Genomic DNA, 20161 nt, shown 5'->3' with positions numbered 1-20161 from the left:
CAGACCGACCATCTTTCTTTCAAACCATTCAGCCATGATGTATCTTTCAGACCTTCTGATTTCGTCTGACTTCCTTCTCCCCGCCCACACAGGAACACTGGATTTCCCCTCAGAATGCCACCAACATCAAGCCCATGCACCCGACCTCCATCCATGGGGTGGAGGACATGATCCGTCTGGGCGACCTCAACGAGGCCGGCATCCTCCGCAACCTGCTCATCCGCTACAATGAACGCGTCATCTATGTCAGTCCCCCACCATCGCACACCCGTTCAGCTCTCACTAACACAAGAGCACACAAACGTTCACAGTCGCTCACGGTATAACTGGGACATTTTCCTCACCTGGCTGTTGTCCACAGCTCGGCTAGATTCTTAATCAGGTTAAGCTGTTTACTTGTACCATCAATACCCTCAGTTGAGTTTGTTACTATGAATAAAACAATTATCAGAGAGTCCCAGCGTCACCGTTTGGTGAGTGCTGGAGGTTTAGAGGGGGTGGAAACAAGGATCTTTACCGACAAATAAAGATCTCGTAAATGATGCTATATCTAATTATGAGTTATCATAATTAGAGCTGCAACAATTAGCTGATGATTCGATTGATTCAGTATTAGCTCAGGATTTTTTAAATGAATATTCAGTGAATTGATGTATTTTCTGGTTGCCATACTCTTCTATGAACATAAGGTTTTTCACACTTTGCTCATATTTTGCGCATCAAAAGACTGTTAAAATAATCGATTAATCAAGAAAGTAGATTAGTCACTAATTAATATAAAAGTTCATTTCAGCCCTAATCATAATTAGGGGCTGTGCAATTTAACCTGTCATTATCATGTTAACCGTTGCTCGCTTACGCACTAAAAAATCTGTGTTTATGCGCGGTAAAATAAAAAATAATAATTGTTGGCCTTAATTAATTATCGCGATAACAAAGCGTTACCACAGCCCTAATTATAATGTATGATGAAGTAGCTGTTTCAGTTGCTCCTTTAAGAACAAAGTCTGACTGTTTCTGTTTTCTTCTGACTGTGCTTTAATATTCAGTATTAATCCAAGAGCAGGTTATTTTGGTAACTGGTCCAGGGAGGAAATTCTCTGTGTGCATGAACAGCTTCTTCTCACCCAAACTGAGCCGATCTGTGGCACAATGCTGCTGGTCACACCTGTGAAGGACCTTTAGTCAAAGACCAAGCAGGCTTAAACAGGTTTACTGTGGATGTCGTCCAGTAGTTGAGGCTTAACAGCTCAGTTGACCAAAGGGACAAAAAACTTCTGCTTGTGTCTGTTCCTTTGAGAGTGCATCCAAGTCAGTTCTGTAATAGTTTTGTTTTGTCTCTCCATGTAGACAAATTGTGGTGGAAGGGTGAGTATAACACTGAAACTGAAAAATTTGTGTGACAAAAATTATGCTAACACGGTTTTGCTAACACGTTTTCATTTAACCTGCTGTAACTGTGTGTGGTAAGAGCAGCCATGGGTCATTTCTTTCACTTCCATTATCTCAAGTGTGTTTGTATTCAATTCAATAGCAATTCAAATTCATTTTGCTTTGCACGACTAAAACACAACATAAAACATCAAAATGATCAGGTTCACAGTTGCTTCAAGCAGTGCTGACCATAAAAGTTTTTAGTCCGCATTGACAGGGAGTCGAAGTCAGAGCGAGTCTTACACTGTATGGCTGCTTGTCACATCCCAGAGACGACGCCAAACCAAATGCTGCTTGTTGGTCTCTGGGACCCGTCACGCATACCTGATGACCTGAGGGGGTTTGGTGTGTGGTAAAACACAGTCAGGGGTGTGTTTTGGTCCGACACGAGAGATTTAAGGACAGTTGGTGTGATGTGTTTAGTTTTTTAAGTCGTCATCTTGACTAATTCATGGCTTCTCTTGGTTTCCATACGTTACAGCGCAACCTTTTGTATTAATGACTGATCTTATTACTTGATCATGTACTTAGTTACTTCTTTTGGCTCTTTATTTGTTTTTTAAGCATTTTACAACACATCTGGTTGATCAGATCACTGATAAAACACAACTGTATTGATTATTAGAAAGTTTAGCTGCTGCAAGAATTACAGTTTCACGTGATTAATGCAACTTTCTCAAAGCCCCTCGTTGATTTTATAATTGCAATACATTTTCCAATCAGTCAAATTACGGCAGCAATCAGATTAGAGTAAAATAAGCTGTGAGACAAGTGGTAGAGGCAGGTAAAGTAAAGTCATATACACATCAATCTCTGCTTCTATCATACTGAAAATTAAATTCAGCGATTCTGTGTCTGAAATGATAGCAAGTGATTGTCGCCTTTTCGGTGTTTCAAAAACATCAGCTCTTCCGTTTTTTGGCTTCCTGCAGACGTATACAGGCTCAATCCTGGTAGCGGTCAATCCCTACCAGCTGCTCCCCATCTACACGCCGGACCAGATCCGCCTGTACACCAACAAGAAGATCGGCGAGATGCCGCCGCACATATTCGCCATAGCAGACAACTGTTACTTCAACATGCAGCGGAACAACAAAGACCAGTGCTGCATCATCAGGTGAGTGCGTGTGCGCATGTGTGTGTGTGTGTGTGTCGTACGAGTGTGTAACAGTCCTCTCTGTGGTCCAGCGGTGAGTCTGGAGCTGGGAAGACAGAGAGCACGAAGCTGATCCTGCAGTTCCTCGCAGCCATCAGTGGTCAGCACTCCTGGATCGAGCAGCAAGTCCTGGAGGCCACGCCCATCCTGGAAGGTGAGACACCTGCAGTGTTCTTACGCTGCACAAAATATCATCTCAAATGTATTTGTAAATCTGAAAAAGAGCTGTTGAGCTTTCGGTAACTTCAAATGATCTTCAGCAGCTGGAGTCCATCTGTTTGTAAAGAATTATAGTTTCCATTTTTTAAAGTTTTCTGAGAAAAACCATCTCATCTTAAGGTCAGACTCGAGCAGCTCTTGAGATTTTCATCCTATTGAGCGTTCTTCATCATCATCGCAGTTTGGACGGGTTTGCAGAAGTTAAAATTCTTCCAAACCTTGAACTCGGATATCATTTGTAGTCCGTTTTTGCTCGATCAGGCTTTTATGTTTGCACACAGTCAAACACCACATCACCATAGTGACAGTCACAGGTGTCAGACTGCACTGTCCTCCAGCTCTGTCTACATCACATCACTGTGCCATTTGTCCATTCATTCAGCCTTTGGAAATGCCAAGACTATTCGCAACGACAACTCCAGTCGCTTTGGGAAATATATCGATATCCACTTCAACAAGCGAGGGGCCATCGAAGGAGCCAAGATCGAGCAGTACCTGCTGGAGAAGTCTCGTGTGTGTCGACAGGTGAGACACCAGGTCACGACCCTGTCCACGTCAAACATATCGTCAGCATCGCTAAAGAGCACAGCGAGATATAAACGTTAACGAGCCATACGGTGGTTCTCGGAACATTTCCATGCCATTTACAGAAGGTTTTGTCGTCGTCACTGTGACTGTGCATAATTCTTATGATACTTGTTTACATAATATACAGTCTCCAAAGTTAAAAACCAAACTATGTTTTATTTCTCCAGGCTCCAGATGAGAGGAACTACCATGTATTTTACTGTATGCTGAAGGGGATGGCCCCAGAGATGAAGGCCAAGCTGGGCCTGGGCCTGGCCACAGACTACTCCTACCTCACCATGGTGAGAGAGCGTCCATGCTGAAACTCTGTGCGCTGACTGATGTCTATTATTGAGCTTTTATTACACTAGCTTTTCGTGAAACCTCACTTTATCTATACTTTACGTTAGCATGTCGTGGCCACAGTTTGTCAGCACGTTGTTCCATTAGCATCATGACACGCAGTAAACCTTTTTATAGTTTCTGAAGCAGCAAATATTCACATTTGAGATGCTTGAACATTAACAATTTTTGCTTAAATGTGACTTCAGCAATCACTACTCTGTAAGAATATTTTAAATTTTGCGTTAGTTAACTTGATTAACATGACTAATCAATAAATGGGAGGTTACTTCCTGTTCTGGCAAAGACGAAGTTCTCTGTGTCTTTTACCTTCCAGGGAAACTGCACAGCTTGCGACGGTCGTGACGACCTGAGTGATTACTCCAGCATCCTGTCAGCCATGAAGGTGCTCATGTTCACCGAGACGGAGAACTGGGAGATTTCCAAGCTACTGGCTGCCATCCTGCACATGGGCAACCTGCGCTTCGAGGGTACGACGAGCTGCAAATACACTTGCAGAGCTCATGTTGTGATTGTCGAAAAATAAAACCACACAGTGAATACAGGGTACACTGATCCATAAGGTCTCGTGGTCTGATCTGTTTCCTCTCCCCCAGCTCGTACGTATGACAACCTGGACGCCTGTGTGGTCGTGAGATCACCTGACCTGATTACTGCTGCTTCACTCATGGAGGTGTGTGTATGTGTGTGTGACTAAAGGTCTAATCGTTGGTTTGGTGAATTAAGGTCAAATTATTATGTATCTGAAAGAGTAATCACCTGCTCAAAATCCAGAAATGTCTCTGCTCATTGGGTTTTTTGCAACGTCAGATGATGCAGAAATGTTGGTATTTAGTCTTAGAAAAGACAAGCGCGTTATGAAGGTGCCTTTTGTTAATTTCATACCCATCGCGAGCGTTCTCACATAGCTTGTCGTTCATTTCAGGTGGAGCCAAAGGATGTGATGGTGTGTTTGACCACTCGAACCCTGATCACACGGGGCGAGAGCGTGGCCACGCCTCTCAGCGTGGCTCAAGGCCTGGATGTCAGGGACGCTTTTGTCAAGGTACTCGTCTTTTACCACAAATACGGAACGCAATAAATCTCTTATATGAAACAACCCAAAACCGTCAGCGTTTTTTTCCTTAACGTCACTAGTAAGATGAGGAATGTCATTTGGTATGAGGGGATCACAGTTTTTCATCCTCTGAGAGCCATGCATGTGTGCTCAAAGCGTCACAGCCACCCAGTCAGTAGCTGTTGATCGAATGCTGCTAAAATTGAAAGGTCAGTGTCTTTACTGACTGTGAGGTTCATATTCCAGGGGATCTACGGACGGCTGTTTGTCTGGATTGTGGATAAGATCAATGCCGCCATATACAGGCCGCCATCCTGCGAGAGTAACATCATTCGCAGGTCCATCGGATTGCTGGACATCTTTGGTTTTGAGAACTTTATGGTCAACAGGTGATTTATTGTCAGTCGTTTTATTTTAAACTGGCATTTCTGATCTGTTGTCCTTGTCTGAACTGTAGCTTCTACTGTCTGTCAGTCACTTCTGTCTACCTCCTCTCGGTAGTTTCGAACAGCTTTGCATCAACTTTGCCAACGAGAACCTGCAGCAGTTTTTTGTCCGGCACGTCTTCAAACTGGAGCAGGAGGAGTACAACCTGGAGGACATCAGCTGGCAGCACATCGAGTTCACAGACAACCAGGATGCTTTGGACATGATCGCCAACAAACCCATGAACATCATCTCCCTCATCGATGAAGAAAGCAAGTTCCCGAAGGTACGATGCGAGGGAGTGCGTTTGTCCATCTGAAGGACAAGTTTATGATTAGAAACTCTCATAGTTATCAGCAGATGAATCCAACAGTTTGATATATTCACTAGCTGATGTGCTGGGCTTGTTTTGGTCTTTTCGCGAGATCATTTGAAATATTTTGATATTGAAAATTAAAATAAAAATGATTCACTGTAAAAAGGTTTGTTTTGCCTTTCTTCGTAATCGATGTTAATCTTCTTTGTCTTTTGTCAGGGAACCGATGCTACGATGCTGTATAAGCTCAACTCACAGCACAAGCTCAACTCCTACTACATCCCTCCTAAAAACAGTTACGAAACCCAGTTTGGTATCCAACACTTTGCCGGCGTGGTGCATTACGAGACCAGAGGTGCGTTTCGATTCATCGTCGTCATGCGGGACGTTTTTATCTTTGATCAGCCTTACACTTTTTCCCTCTCTGTCTCTCTTCCTTCAGGGTTCCTGGAGAAGAACCGAGACAGCCTCCACACCGACATCATCCAGCTCGTCCACTCGTCCAAGAACAAGTTCATCAAGCAGATCTTCCAGGCTGACGTGGCCATGGTGAGACCGACAGATACTGCAGTACCACTAGATTTTTGCTTGCATAAACGCTCAGAATGGTGGGCTGATATTTTTCTCCTCCTTTTTGACTGGTGTTGTGACTGTAAGGTGTTGCTGTCTTCACTGCTGACTTTTGCCTCCCTTTAGCTTTTCTCCTCACGGGGTCGGCTTTAACTTATGGCACAGCCCTCCTCTCACTCTGCTGTCTCTTCTCTGTTTCCTCCGTCTTTTCCTCTGACTTCAGTTTCTGTGTGGCTATCAGCAGCCCAGCACCCCTGCTCCCAAGGTAATCAGCGCCCTTTAGTGATCACTCTAAAACCCCATGTGTGTTCCCTTAAACTGAATTAAAGCCTTTGAATCCAGAAGTCCGCGGCGCACCTGCAGAGAGCAGCATCCCCCCTTTGTTAAGCTCTTCTTTTTATTCTACAGGTGTGCAGCTTGTTGTAGCAGTAATGAGAAGGAAAAGTGTGTTTATTTGTAAAGATTTAGCATGAAGTTGATAAGGATTAACTAGCAAACTCTCTGACACACACTTGTCAGTCGTCGTCCGTCTCATCGTGTGGAAGTGTAAACACTTGTGTGGCTCAGGAGAGCAAACTGGAAGTCCTTTCACTCAGAGTCTTACGGTGACGACAGCCGTCAGAGATTTTGTTTCCCGTCCTGTTTGTCTGTTGTGAACAGTAGTATTTGTGAGTGAGTTGCATTGTGTATCACCGTGTTAACGTGTTTCTGGTGCTGATCCACATGCGGCATACTGTTACCAAAATGTGTACGCAACTGAAACGAGTATCCGGTACAGATAATGTACACTTTATGAGCATCATCCAAGTAAAATGTATCAGTATCTGTACTTGTGAGGAGACAGGAAACATAGTCTAATTTATTTCTAACTGTGTGTGTGTGTGTGTGTGTTTGCAGGGCGTAGAGACGAGGAAACGCTCTCCCACTCTGAGCAGTCAGTTCAAACGCTCCCTGGAGATGCTGATGAGGACGCTCAGCGTGTGCCAGCCGTTCTTCGTTCGCTGCATCAAACCAAACGAGTTTAAAAAGCCGATGGTGAGGTCGACATTTTATGTGTTAGAATTCCTGCATATTCTTCTTAACATACCAAGACTTTCCTTGTTTTTAGCCAGGCTGGGTGTAGTTATTACCTGTGAGGCACTGCATGCTGAAGCCCACTTTATGAACCGTCTCTGTTGAGTGGAAACAGGAGGAAACTGCCCGCATCACCTCTAAAGCTCACTAATTAACACGCTGTACAGTTAGCAAAGTGTTAAAATGACATGTTGTGTTTTTTACAGCGTGTTTAACTACGGGACTATTTCTTTTGGGATAAACCATATTCATGTCCGTTGCCGCCTGGTTCTCCGCTTTCTTTTTCAGTTATTTGATCGAGAGCTGTGCATTCGTCAGCTGCGATACTCCGGCATGATGGAGACCATCAGGATCAGGCGGGCCGGTTATCCCATCAGATACACCTTTGTGGAGTTTGTGGACCGTTACCGAGTCCTCATGCCTGGCATCAAACCTGCTCACATACAGGTTAACAACACAAGCACCGTCTGTTTCTGTCTTCAGTCCACCTAAACAGAAAGTTTTGTACATTGCTGGCTAATGCCTGGATATTAATGGCTTCATAATTTCCAGACACCTGGGGGCGCCACTTTTATGCAGTTGTTTTCTCCTTCCAGGAAGACCTACGAGGGACCTGCCAGCAGATAGTCCTCGCCCGCTTGGGGAAACACGATGACTGGCAGATCGGAAAGACTAAGATTTTCCTAAAGGTTGTTTTTTTGTTTGTGTGTGGATTGAGTTTTCTCAGGTGTTACTGCAGGGTTTTGGAAATCCAGGCTGATGAATATAAACCTGTTTTTTATCTGTATCTTCTTTGTGTCTGCTTGTCAGGACCACCACGACATGCAGCTGGAGATCGAGAGGGACAAGGCCATCACTGACAAGGTCATCCTCATCCAGAAGGCTGTGCGTGGACTTCGAGAGAGGTGAAGGACCGCACGGCCCTGAAATATCCTGTTTTATCTTGTGTGCGCAAGATTTCGGGACTGAAGTGACTTCATGTGAACCTCCACGTTTCACTTCCTGTTCAGCGCTAAAGGAGGGGTTCAGGATGTTTTATGTCCTGGTTTAAGATCAACTTTCTTCCTCCACTTCGTAGGACTAACTTTCTGAGACTGAGGAGTGCTGTGATTTTTATCCAGAAGGTCTGGAGGGGTTATCGATGCAGGAGCAATTACCAAATTGTGAGTGCTTTACAGCCTGAATGCGTAGTTTTGTAGTTTGTTGTGGTTTGATCTTTAACACCGTCGTTCACACTCATCTCGCTTCTCCGTCAGATGCTGTCCGGCTTCTTGCGCCTTCAGGCTGTCTACAGGTCGAGGAAGTACTACAGAAGCTACCGGATGACTCGCCTTCGCGTCACTCTCATCCAAGCCCGCTGCCGTGGCTTCCTCGTCCGGCAGACATTTTGGCGGCGTCTTCGTGCCGTGTTGACCCTTCAGGCCTACACCAGGGGCATGATAGCCAGACGCCTCTGCCAGAGGCTCAGGGCAGAGGTAAACAGTCATTATATTTACTACTGCTACTTATATGATGTTGCTAATGTGCCAGAAAGAGAGGGCTACTGGTGCTGACGGCAGACATGAGGGGTGACGTACGTGTTGGGGAATGAAACTGTGATGTGTCACGTATTTGATTAGGCTAAAAGAAACTGTGAAGCCTTATTAAATGTATTCATGAAACGCCATGATTAGATACTTGTGGCTTGTGGAATATCTTACTGGTTAGCTGACCTTAAAAAACAAATTGACTTTTTGTGAAATTTGCTTTTCTTGCTGAGAGTGACATGAGCAGATTGACACCAGTCTCATGTCTGCATGCTAAATACGAGGCTAAAATGGTTAGCTTAGCTTAGCTTACCTTAGCACAAAGCCTGGCTGAAAGTGAACAGTAGCTAACATGTGATATCTTGTTTTTTTTAATCTGAACAAGTTGTGTTTTTAGTACAATTTTTCCGCCTCTCGCTCTCGTGGTGTCACACTCGGCTGTGAAAAGTCACAGAAGAAGTTGTGTGAAGAATGAAAAGCTTAAGAAAGACATTTGTGCATTGAAACACGTGGGGCCAATCGGGGAGCAGAAATGTCCGACTGCCTGTTTTAAAACAGTGTTTTATTCTCTCAGAAGAGCACTGCAATCCTAGCCTACAAAATGTCACCATGAAACCTTCTTTCATACGTTCTCTTTAATTTAGTTTGTTAAACGACTTCGCATGTCTGTCTGTAAAATGTGGAAATGTTTGTGAGCTCTTAATGCCAATGTAAAAATGCCATTTCATCTGCCACTTTCGCATAGTTTTTTCTCTCCTCCTGTTCTGAAAGGCAACGTTGAATAAATTATTTGTTTTGTAAGCGTTTGCTTTAATCTCAGTTTGTTATCGACTGACGATGCGATATAAATAGCTTTCAGAGAACTGTGAAATAATATTCCTGAGCAGGTCTGCACCCCCTGTGACCCGATGAGGAAGACGTCCAGTGGGTGAGCTCTTGTGGAGCCGCGACGCTCGAGTCCGGACCAGAGGCGGCTGCCGTTACGTGTTTTATTTGTGTTCGCGGGTTTTATTGGTTGCTTGTCATGTTAGCATTTAGAAGTTTAGATTTATTCTGCAGTAGCACTTACGGGAAGATCCTTTATTCACCGATTAGAGATAAAAATTCTGTATATTGCGTTTAACTTTTGAAAAATAGTTTATATTCTTTGTTGTTTAGTCTTACATTTCTTAGAGTTATGATGGCAGAAAGTCAAAAATGTCTGTTTACACCTCTGATGTTTCGCTTCAGTTCCTCTGCTCTGGTTTTAAGTAGTCAAAAGCTAACAGACAGAAAAATGCTAATGAGTATCACACCCTACCTGCCTCTGTGAACCCTGCCTCCCCTCTGATCCCTCTCCCACCTCCCCTCGCAGCTGCGGCATCGGCAGGAAGCCGAGCGCCAGCGCCTCGCCGAGGAGGAGCAGCTGCGAAACCAGATGACGGCGCGGCGGGCCAAGGCAGAGGCCGAGAGGAAACACCAGGAGAGGCTCGTCCAACTGGCCCAGCAGCAGGAGGAGAGGGAGAGGGAGGAGAAGGAGGAGGCGAGGAGGAAAAAGGAGCTGCTCGAGCAGATGGAGCGGGAGAAGGAGCAGCCCGTGGATCACTCAGACATGGTCGACCGCATGTTTGGCTTCCTGGGGAACTCCGGGCCGTTGCCCAACCAGGACGGACAAGCACCAGCTGGTTTTGAAGTATGTGTTTATGGGTTTTGTAGTCCAATAAAGACGTTTCCCTTTTTTATTCTGGGATGATTTGTGTTAGCAGCACGGGTGTCGGGACGCAGATCTCGTCCAGTAATTCCTAATGATGCCGCACCACAAGGTTGACATTTATGGTTTTGAGTGACATGATTGGCTGGATTGCCATGAAATTTGGTGTGACAGTCATGTCCCCCGAGAGTTCATTTGACATCTTGATGACTTTGGCACTTTGTTTAGTGGTGGTCAGTGAATGTTGTGGTTCCCACACCTTCTTAAGGTCCTTCTAAGGCCCAGTTCAGATTCAGGGAGCCAACACAGCGTACTTTGAGACACGGATCGCAGTTAATGACTGCTGCAACGCTGATGCACAGATAGCAGTTAAAGAGAGAGGCTTGAATGTGTGAACACCTGCTAACTGTGCTGTGTTACAGACAAGCTAGTCTTTGAGTCCCGGAGGTTAGATTTTCCAGGCTTGACCGAATGTTCACTTAACGTTAGCTTTCTCGCTTGCTTGCAATAACCTGCATCATTTTTTATGTTACATTTCACATTAACCCTTTCATGAAATGTTGATTTGGTTCTCTGTCTTTTCTCTCAGGACTTGGAGAAAACTCCTCGCGGTGAGGAGGCGGAAGAGGAGGTGCTGAGTGAAGCTCTGCCGCTACCCGATGAGGAAGATGAGGATTTGTCCGAGTACAAGTTCTCTAAGTTTGCAGCCACCTACTTCCAGGGTGTGTCCACTCACACCTACATCAGACGACCGCTGAAACAACCTCTGCTTTTTCACGAGGACGAAGGAGACCAGCTGGTGAGAACCTCTTCGCCTCAGCAGGTCAACCGCTTAAAGGCACTTAAAGGAGGAGTTCACCATTTTGGAGAAACAGTTATTGGCTTTCATTCCAAGAGTTAGAAAATGAAAATCAATACCATTCTCACATTTGTACATCCATTCAGTGTGAATCTGAAGCCAGTTTAGCTTAGCATAGAGAACGCATACAATGGGAAGCAGTTAGCCTGGTTTTAATTTGACCCAGTGACACATCGTGTGAAGTACAGAGGCTGCCAGCCTTGTCATTTGTTGATGGAAATTAAGTCTACTGAAGCAACATGGCGGACTCTGTGGACGAGGCCTCGCTCCCTCTGTAGATATAAAAGGCTCTTTCTAAATTAACAGAAACACAGCTGCATTTGACTTATTCCTTAGACACCAAAGCACCTTTAAGAAAACATGTTTTAACTGACAGAGTGACTCACTCACCTCACTGCTGATTCAAACTTCCTGTCAGGCTGCATTAGCCGTGTGGATCACCGTGTTGAGGTTCATGGGAGACCTCCCGGAGCCAAAGTGCCAGATGGTCATTAATGACGGCAGCGAAAAGATCCCCGTCATGACCAAGATCTACGAAACCCTCGGCAAGCGGACCTACAAGAGGGAGCTGCAGGAGCTGCAGGTGGAAGGAGAGGTGAGATGAAGGCTCAGGTCTGCGGCGGGATCAGCTAACATACAAAATCTGACTGTGGCTCCATGTTTGTGTCTACAGAACAGCTCCATTGACAGCCAGAAGAGGAACAGCGTGAGGCATAAACTCGTGTCTCTCACTCTGAAGAGGAAATCAAAGATCACTGAGGAGGTGGGATTCAAACCGGCAACTTCTTTCAAACCCTTCACCAGAATGTGCTGCCGTTTCAGCCTCCTTTCTGATAAATGAAGCTTCGCTCATCAGCTCAGTGTGGCACATTAATGTGTGATTCGGTTTCAGAGGAAGCTGACTTTTCTTCTCTGCGATGTCTGTGGCAGGTGACGAGGCGGCTGACCGAGGGGGACTACGGCCTCCAGGGGAACAGCATGCTGGAGGAGCGACCCACCTCCAACCTGGAGAAGCTTCACTTCATCATCGGCAACGGCATCTTGCGGCCCGCCCTCAGGTGAGCTACAAGTCAGCTGCTCAAACATGGCAGTTTGACCAGCAGACCTCCTGACTGACCACAGCGCCGCGTTCTGGATGTGGGTCTGGTTTTGTTCAGCTGTTGGTTTTCCGTCTCAGGGATGAGATCTACTGTCAGATCTGCAAACAGCTCACTCAGAATCCGTCCAAGAGCAGCCACGCCCGCGGTTGGATCCTGCTGTCCCTCTGCGTCGGCTGCTTCGCCCCCTCAGAGAAGTTTGTCAAAGTAAGAAACCTGATGGGGTTTTTTTAACAATATCGATTATTAGTAATCAAGGAGAGCGATGATTGATATTTAGAACTGATATGCATTTGCAGAAAAATAAAAATCTTAGTGTCAATATTTAGAATAACTATGTTGTGATATGATGGAGTGTTAAGTTAATAAGTACAGTTTACTCAAATACTGTACTTTAGTTTGAAGTGTTTTGAATTTCTGCTATTTTAGGCTTGTACTCCACCACATTTTGGATGCAGTTATCATTATTTTTTACTCAACTGCATTCACTTTATAACTTTATTATCATTACTATTTTGAAATCAATTAATTTTTTTACAATTAGACAAATGAATAAATAAGCAAACACCCTAATTGTCTGATAATCTATTGTAAGTTCAGGGACAGACCGACAGTCATCAGCTGGTGTAGACACTGTGATGTCATGAAGCAGCCACTACTCAACTGAAATATCACTCATAAATGTTAACGTTTGCTAATTACTAATTACGAATTTTGTGATTTACTTTGTGAACCATCACATTTCGCAGTTAACTTTTGAAAATGTCTCCCACCCCCTTCAGTTTTCTCTCTGTCACTGTTTTACTCCTGCGCTGGAGTCTGTTTTTGTTTTCATGCTTCTGCTCAGCGTCGGTGACTCGATGAAGTCCAACTCTCCGTCTCTCGCGTTTGTCTCCCTCTGCTGTCAGTATTTGCGGACATTTCTGAATAACGGCCCCCCTGGTTATGCTCCATATTGTGAGGAAAGGTTGAGGAGGACGTTCGCCAACCGCACGAGAACCCAGCCGCCATCTTGGTTGGAATTACAGGTACTGAACGCGCTCGCTGCTCTGAGTATCTGCAGGTCCTGGAAAGTCTTAACAATCAATTCAGTTTCCTCAAAACTTGGAAAAGGTTTTTGTGTGTTTGGAATCCTGACAGAAACACAAAACAATATAAATAATAAAATCAATATTACGATGCATAAACAGCTGTGAGATCAGTTCACATCCCTCTCTATCTGTTAAGAGAGATTTAATCAGAGATTTTAAATGGTTGTCTAGTTTGAAATGTTTCTGCAGGTTGTTCATTTTGTCAGGTGTTTTGACAGTATTTTAAAGCCAGTTTCGCAGCATCAGTATGGATTTAGTGATCCACAATCCTCTCGGGTCCTGGTGCAGTGCGACCCTGATTTGTATTTGTGTGATGTGTGTGATGCTCAGGGAAAAGAGATTTGTAGGTGAACAGAATGTGTGTTTAATGATATCTGAAGTCATCAAACAACTGATCAAATCTCAAAGATAACTTTACTTTTTTTGCAAGTTTTTCATCAATAAAACAAAATATTATGTGTGAAAAGTCTTGAGTACTTGATCGTGAGTCTTTCTCGCCCCTCAGGCCACTAAGTCCAAGAAACCCATCATGCTTCCTGTGACATTTATGGATGGCACCACCAAAACCCTCCTGGCAGACTCGGCCACCACAGCCAGTGAGCTCTGCAACGCTCTGGCGGACAAGATCAACCTGAGAGACCGCTTTGGCTTCTCACTGTACATCGCCCTGTTTGACAAGGTGAAGCCAAGCCCCCGAGACTCCCACTGCTTTTATTTTCACTCATTAAAAGTGTTGTCTGATCAATGTCGGATATTCCCTTCACGTTCGTGAAACTGCTTCGGTCAGGTGTCGTCGCTGGGCAGCGGCAGTGACCACGTCATGGACGCCGTCTCCCAGTGTGAGCAGTACGCCAAAGAGCAGGGTGCCCAGGAGAGGAACGCCCCCTGGAGGCTGTTCTTCAGGAAGGAGATCTTCAGCCCCTGGCACAACCCCGCCGATGACTACGTCGCCACAAACCTCATCTACCAGCAGATCGTCCGAGGGGTGAAATTCGGGGAGTATCGCTGTGAGAGGGTGAGCAGCTTTAAGGTTTATGAAGCAGGCTGCTTCATCAGTGGTACCTCCAAACCAGGCTCCCAACAAAGAAGAACAGCTGCCTTCAATAGTGACGGTCACTTGTCAGCTCAGTCCAGGTCTTTAAGCGTAGCTGGTACAGAAAATCCTACAATCCTGCATAAGCAAATTAAAAAAAGATGTTTAAATGACTGAAGTCAACCTGAATCTGCTGAAGAAAGAGTCAGATTTGTCCACTTTTGTTATGCGGTTTCCTCTTTAATGCAGGAACGCTCTGATCACAATTCTGGTTTTGTTTTCTGGTCTGAAGGAGGAGGACCTGGCAGAGCTGGCCTCGCAGCAGTACTATGTGGACTACGGCTCTGAGATCCTCCAAGACCGCCTGCTCAGCCTCATCCCCTCCTACATCCCCGACAGAGAAATCAACTCGACCAAGACTGCGGAGAAGTGGGCTCAGCTTATCGCCAGCGCCCATAAAAAGGTACCTGCTGAGATTTCTTTGCTGCTTCTCGAGCATCTTTTGCGACCGTAACTCACTCCAAGCGACTGTGCAGGGACTTCACACCCAAAGGAGGCTGAACACGCAGAAAGTGAGGGAGGACGTGGTTGATTTTGCTCGTTTAAAGTGGCCTTTACTCTTCTCACGCTTCTACGAGGCCTTCAAGTTCTCAGGTTGGAAAAGGTCTTCTCTATCTCGCTGTAAACGTACTGCTGTGTGCACCCGCGGGTGTTTTCACGGAAAGGATGCGGTCTGTTCGCAGGGCCGAGTCTGCCCAAGAATGACGTGATCGTGGCTGTGAACTGGACTGGGGTTTACTTTGTGGACGAACAGGAGCAGGTCCTTCTGGAGCTCTCGTTCCCAGAAATCACTGCTGTGTCCAGTAGCAGGTAAGATGATATTCCTCAACATGTTTATTATTAAGATTACTGGATATTTTTTCAGAAGTCATGAAAAGCTTCTGTTTAATGTAAAATTTCATCCTCCAGAGGGGGTAAACTCCAGGGCCAGAGTTTTACCTTGGCCACCATCAAAGGAGACGAGTACACATTCACCTCCAACAACGCAGAGGACATCCGGGATCTGGTGGTCAGCTTCCTGGAAGGTCTGAGGAAGAGGTCCAAGTATGTTGTGGGACTGCTGGACTGTCCCAACCCTGGTAAGATCCAGCAACAGCTCGAAATGAAAGCATGTTTTTGGGAGACTGATCTCTTAATTATTAAACTGTAGATGTGTTTTTGGAGAGCTGAAGTATAAACTCTGTATATATTTTTTAAATTGTCTACATATGTAATTTTATCCGGCAGCAGGAGTAGATTCCACCTTCCTGAGCTTCTCCAAGGGGGACCTGATCATCCTGGACGAACACGACGGAGAGCACGTGATGAACTCTGGCTGGGCTCACGGCATCAACGACAGGACCAAACAGAGGGGGGACTTCCCCGCCGACTGCGTCTACGTGCTGCCAACCATCACCAGACCGCAGTACGACTTAGTGGTGAGTGGGGCCACGGCGGTGATCAACTCACGTCCGGGATCTGCGTGTTGTAGATTGTGCTAAGCGAGACTAACCACCTCTCTGCTCCAGGTTCATGCACGTCCAGGCCTTAACCTGCAGCTCTCGATATATTTAGAAAAACCAGTCTGTCTTCCAACTCCTCCACCACTTTTGCACTCCTCGTTTCTCCCGCCTCAGGCTCTGGTGACCATGACTCCTGATCAGAGGCGAGAGTCCATCGGTTTGTCCCACATGAACCTCTCTGACAAGGAGGACAAGACCAAGGCCTACACGCTGGAGGAGTTCTCCTACGACTACTTCAGGTGCGCCTCTGAATCCTTCTCACAGCAGAGTGTAAAATACGGGCTGAGCGCGTTTCGTCATTCTGAGCCTTCCTGCTCGTTTCCAGGCCTCCTCCTAAGAGCACCCTGAGCAGAGTGATGATCTCCAAGTCCCGGGGGAAGGAGCGTCTGTGGAGCTGCACCAGGGAGCCCCTCAAACAGCCTCTCCTGAAGAAAGTCCTGGCTCATGAGGAGCTCTCCCAGGAGGCCTGCCTGGCCTTCATGGATATCCTTTATTGGAGGGCGTGTGGGTTCTGCACGTGTTTGGATCAGTGATTTAGTCTTCCTTTTCTGTTGTCTCCAACACTTTTCACCAAACTAACTAACTAACTGCTAACTGATGTGTTTTTTTCCCCAGTGGGGAGGTACTTTTACTCAAGTGTTGTACAAAGCTGAGGTACTTGTTGCTTTCTACTTCTATATTTCAGGGGGAAATACTGCACTTACTTCTCCATACAAATTGTTTTTTAAACTTTAAATTAAGATTTTTACAGACAACAGCTTAATCGATTGTCTGTTGACAGTAAATGAAATGACAACATTCTAGTTTGATTATTCCAGTCCCCACAAAAGTGATGCTGCTTTGCTTTTTAATTGTTTTAACCAAATTTCCATTTTCTTGTGTAATTTCCTGCTGATAGTCGACTAACCATTTCAGCTCTGCAAACAGATTTCATTGATGTGTGTTCACCTGAAAGTTAAGAGCTTCACTTCCTGTCACTTTTGTCAAGGTTTTGTCGACTCTTGTTTAAGCTGCATAAAATGTGAGTCTTTTATTGTGGTAAATTTCCTGTCGCTGCCATTGGGTTCTGATTGATCTCCAGCTTTACGTGGTTGGTGTCCTTAACGTCGGCTCCACCTGTGATGAAGTATATGGGCGATTACCCGTCCAAACGGGTGCGCTCGGTCAACGAGCTCACCGATCAGATCTTTGAAGGAGCACTGAAGGCCGAGCCGCTCAAAGATGAGATCTTCTGTCAGATTCTCAAACAGCTCACTGATAACCACATCAAGTACGTCACACACACACACACACACACACGCACACACACACACACTTCACAGAGTTGGTTTTGTTTTTCTTACACGTATTTTACTTTGAATCAGAAAACACATAAATTGGCTTTAGTACAGAAAACAGAAGGCCGAAGCCGTAGGTGGCCAAAAGTTTGCAGACACCTGAATATTTCACCTTTTTTTTTTTTTTTTTTTTTTTTTTAATAATCATTCAAAGTCATGGGCATTAATGTGCCACAAAAGCATTAGAGAGGTTTGTTTCATTTTTAATATTTTTACCAAAAGACAATGTGAAAGGTGTTGAACCAACCTCATGGTGTTGAACCTCATGATCACATCAGTCTGCAGCTCCCATCAGCTTTAGGGAGCTGTGTGAGTCCCAGCTCATTGCTCAGCTCTCCTTTAGTGTTTTGGTTCACTCTCAGTGGTCTGATAGTGTAGCAGGCAGCTGTTTTCAGTGAAAAGCTCTGAAAACCCAGCGCTCACCACCTGCTCGGCACCAGACAGCCCACAGACACAGTTAGTGACAAGCTGGTGGACACAGAGGAGCCTTTAGCAGGTGCAGGAACTGAGAGAATGTTGGACTTCAGGGGACATCAGGTGTCCAGGAACATCAGTCAGAACTGTGTGGATGTGTACACACGCTACAAAATCAACTTTGCATGTCATTATATATCCAAACTGATGCACGTGTAAATAAATAAGAAATGTTTGCTGCCCCCAAGTGGCCAAAAAATTGTTGCAGGTTTCAAGGATTTTGTGCCAAGAGAACAGAAGTGAGCACACACCCCTCACCATCTTTACCTCATGAAAGGACTACCTTTTGTGTGTGTGTGTGTGTGTGTGTGTGTGTGTGTGTGTGTGTGTGTGTGTGTGTGTGCAGGTACAGCGAGGAGAAGGGCTGGGAGCTGCTTTGGCTCTGCACTGGTTTGTTTCCTCCCAGTAACATCCTGCTGCCTCACGTCCAGAAGTTCCTCCAGGCCAAGAAGCACTACCCGCTGGCTCCAGACTGCATGCAGCGACTGCAGAAAGCCTTACGGTAACACACACACACACACACACGCAATCATCCTCTAACATTCTTTTCATTGTGTTCAGCTTCCATCCATTTCATTGCTCTCCTCTCCTATTTGTGGTAGAAATGGATCAAGAAAGTACCCCCCTCACCTGGTGGAGGTGGAGGCCATCCAGCACAAGACCACTCAGATCTTCCACAAAGTTTACTTCCCTGATGACTCTGACGAGGTCAGTAACGAATGGGGTCAGAGTGACTCATAATACCTGCAGTGGTTGGTCTTAAGCATTACAATGAGACTTGTGTGGCCTGTTTAAAAAGGAGAAATGACACATTTCTCTCTCGAGTTCTTGAGGCTTGCAATTAAATCGGTTTATATTTTTGGGATTGCGTATGGCTTTCGGACACCTCATGTTTGTACTGCAGCAGCTGTAAGAAGTTGGATCATCTTATCTGACAGAAGCTCATAACTGTCACCATGTTTCCACGCAGCTCCTGCTGCTTAAAAGCCAGAGATTTTGGACAGACCTCTTATGCTAAGAAACATTTTTGAAATTGAAGTAGTTGGAAATGAATGAGTGAAAACTTTTGAATCGGCATATCAACATTTTCCGTTATTCACGGTTCTTCTGTAAACCCGAAACTGTGAACATACTTGTTATTTCCTCCTGATTTTCCAGTCCTGCTCGTTTGGTTTTTGCAGTATTCTTGCTGTATTTCACACGTAAGCAGCAGTTTGTGTTTGTGTTGGCAGGTGTTTGAGGTGGAGTCGAGCACGAAGGCCAAAGACTTCTGCCACAACATCTCTGGACGTCTTCTGCTCAAGTCCTCCGAAGGCTTCAGTCTGTTTGTGAAGATCACCGACAAGGTGACGACCTGTTTGTCTGAGTCCCAGTAAACATCTGCTTTACGAGTGCAGGAGTTTGCTTCAGCAGAGACCACAGCGATGACAAATCACTCGTGGTGTTTCTGTTCTTTTAATTTAGATTCCATGTAAACACAACTTTTGATTGCCTTGATGGCGACTTGGAGACACGTCTCATAAACGTAAACATGTTCAAACACCTCATGGAGAATTTGCATGTGATTTTCTGCTTCTCCAGGTGATCAGCGTGCCTGACGGCGACTTCTTCTTCGACTTTGTGAGGCACCTGACCGACTGGATCAAGAAAGCCAGACACGTCAAAGACGGTAAAGAAAAAACAAACAGAAGATGAGCTTTTCTCACGCGTTTCCTCGCTGATTTACGTTCTTGTACCTGTTTGTTCCCGCTGGCTGTCGGCTGTGCAGGTGTAGTGCCTTCGCTGACCTATCAGGTGTTCTTCATGAAGAAGCTGTGGACCAACACTGTGCCAGGAAAAGACTCCATGGCCGACTCCATCTTCCACTACTACCAAGTGAGTGACCTCTGCAGCAGCCGTCAGCAGTGATGGAGGGAACATTCAGATCCTTCACTGAAGTGAAAGTACTCACACAATCCTGCATTCAAAATCTGAAAGTATTCATTCTGCAGTAAAATGTCAGTATTTAATGTAATGAGTAATATCAGCAGTACATTACTGTGTCGCAGTTTACTGCAGCATTTGGGACCAAGTCGTTACTGTGAAAGTTTGAGTTTCGAATCCTAAAGATAACACACTCCTCACCAAATGCCAAAATAAAAACTGGTGTACAGATTTCTGACTTTGCAGGGTGCAAGTGAATGCATCATGAAGTTCTGGTCGGCGCCTGTGTTCTTGGCCAATATGACGTAGTTGACCCGTCGGTGTGGCTGATAGCCTGCCGAGATTTACTCACCAAACGGAAAATTTATCCACATTCGCTTGGTGGAT

At 45.3% G+C, this 20161-nt stretch overlaps 1 protein-coding gene across 3 annotated transcripts in view; it reads left to right on the top strand.

Annotated features, from left to right (window-relative positions):
- myo7ab (myosin VIIAb) overlaps positions 1-20161 on the top strand; it is a 30423-nt gene that overhangs the window by 5428 nt on the left and 4834 nt on the right. Inside the window, exons 4-44 of one of the 3 annotated variants that reach the window (XM_046410209.1) lie at positions 93-245; positions 2367-2551; positions 2623-2744; positions 3192-3334; positions 3565-3678; positions 4056-4209; positions 4336-4412; positions 4665-4784; positions 5043-5185; positions 5298-5508; positions 5758-5893; positions 5981-6087; positions 6332-6373; positions 7006-7143; positions 7471-7629; positions 7779-7871; positions 7993-8087; positions 8261-8345; positions 8439-8657; positions 10063-10380; positions 10988-11197; positions 11676-11852; positions 11931-12020; positions 12188-12315; positions 12435-12561; positions 13263-13382; positions 13951-14124; positions 14233-14460; positions 14771-14941; positions 15015-15132; positions 15222-15348; positions 15448-15617; positions 15769-15956; positions 16155-16279; positions 16366-16523; positions 17157-17310; positions 18198-18353; positions 18454-18559; positions 19084-19197; positions 19433-19520; positions 19620-19726. In XM_046410209.1, coding sequence (XP_046266165.1) covers positions 93-245; positions 2367-2551; positions 2623-2744; positions 3192-3334; positions 3565-3678; positions 4056-4209; positions 4336-4412; positions 4665-4784; positions 5043-5185; positions 5298-5508; positions 5758-5893; positions 5981-6087; positions 6332-6373; positions 7006-7143; positions 7471-7629; positions 7779-7871; positions 7993-8087; positions 8261-8345; positions 8439-8657; positions 10063-10380; positions 10988-11197; positions 11676-11852; positions 11931-12020; positions 12188-12315; positions 12435-12561; positions 13263-13382; positions 13951-14124; positions 14233-14460; positions 14771-14941; positions 15015-15132; positions 15222-15348; positions 15448-15617; positions 15769-15956; positions 16155-16279; positions 16366-16523; positions 17157-17310; positions 18198-18353; positions 18454-18559; positions 19084-19197; positions 19433-19520; positions 19620-19726 — 5850 coding nt within the window. Of the gene's footprint in view, positions 1-92; positions 246-1781; positions 2552-2622; positions 2745-3191; positions 3335-3564; positions 3679-4055; positions 4210-4335; positions 4413-4664; positions 4785-5042; positions 5186-5297; positions 5509-5757; positions 5894-5980; positions 6088-6331; positions 6374-7005; positions 7144-7470; positions 7630-7778; positions 7872-7992; positions 8088-8260; positions 8346-8438; positions 8658-10062; positions 10381-10987; positions 11198-11675; positions 11853-11930; positions 12021-12187; positions 12316-12434; positions 12562-13262; positions 13383-13950; positions 14125-14232; positions 14461-14770; positions 14942-15014; positions 15133-15221; positions 15349-15447; positions 15618-15765; positions 15957-16154; positions 16280-16365; positions 16524-17156; positions 17311-18197; positions 18354-18453; positions 18560-19083; positions 19198-19432; positions 19521-19619; positions 19727-20161 lie in introns of those variants that run through there. The other 2 variants (XM_046410210.1, XM_046410211.1) reach the window with 2 other exon arrangements.

The sequence above is a fragment of the Scatophagus argus genome, chromosome 14 (assembly GCF_020382885.2).
Source record: "Scatophagus argus isolate fScaArg1 chromosome 14, fScaArg1.pri, whole genome shotgun sequence".
Classification (NCBI taxonomy): domain Eukaryota; kingdom Metazoa; phylum Chordata; class Actinopteri; family Scatophagidae; genus Scatophagus; species Scatophagus argus.
Note: the sequence above shows the minus strand (reverse complement) of the source record. Positions and strands in the feature narration are given on the sequence as shown.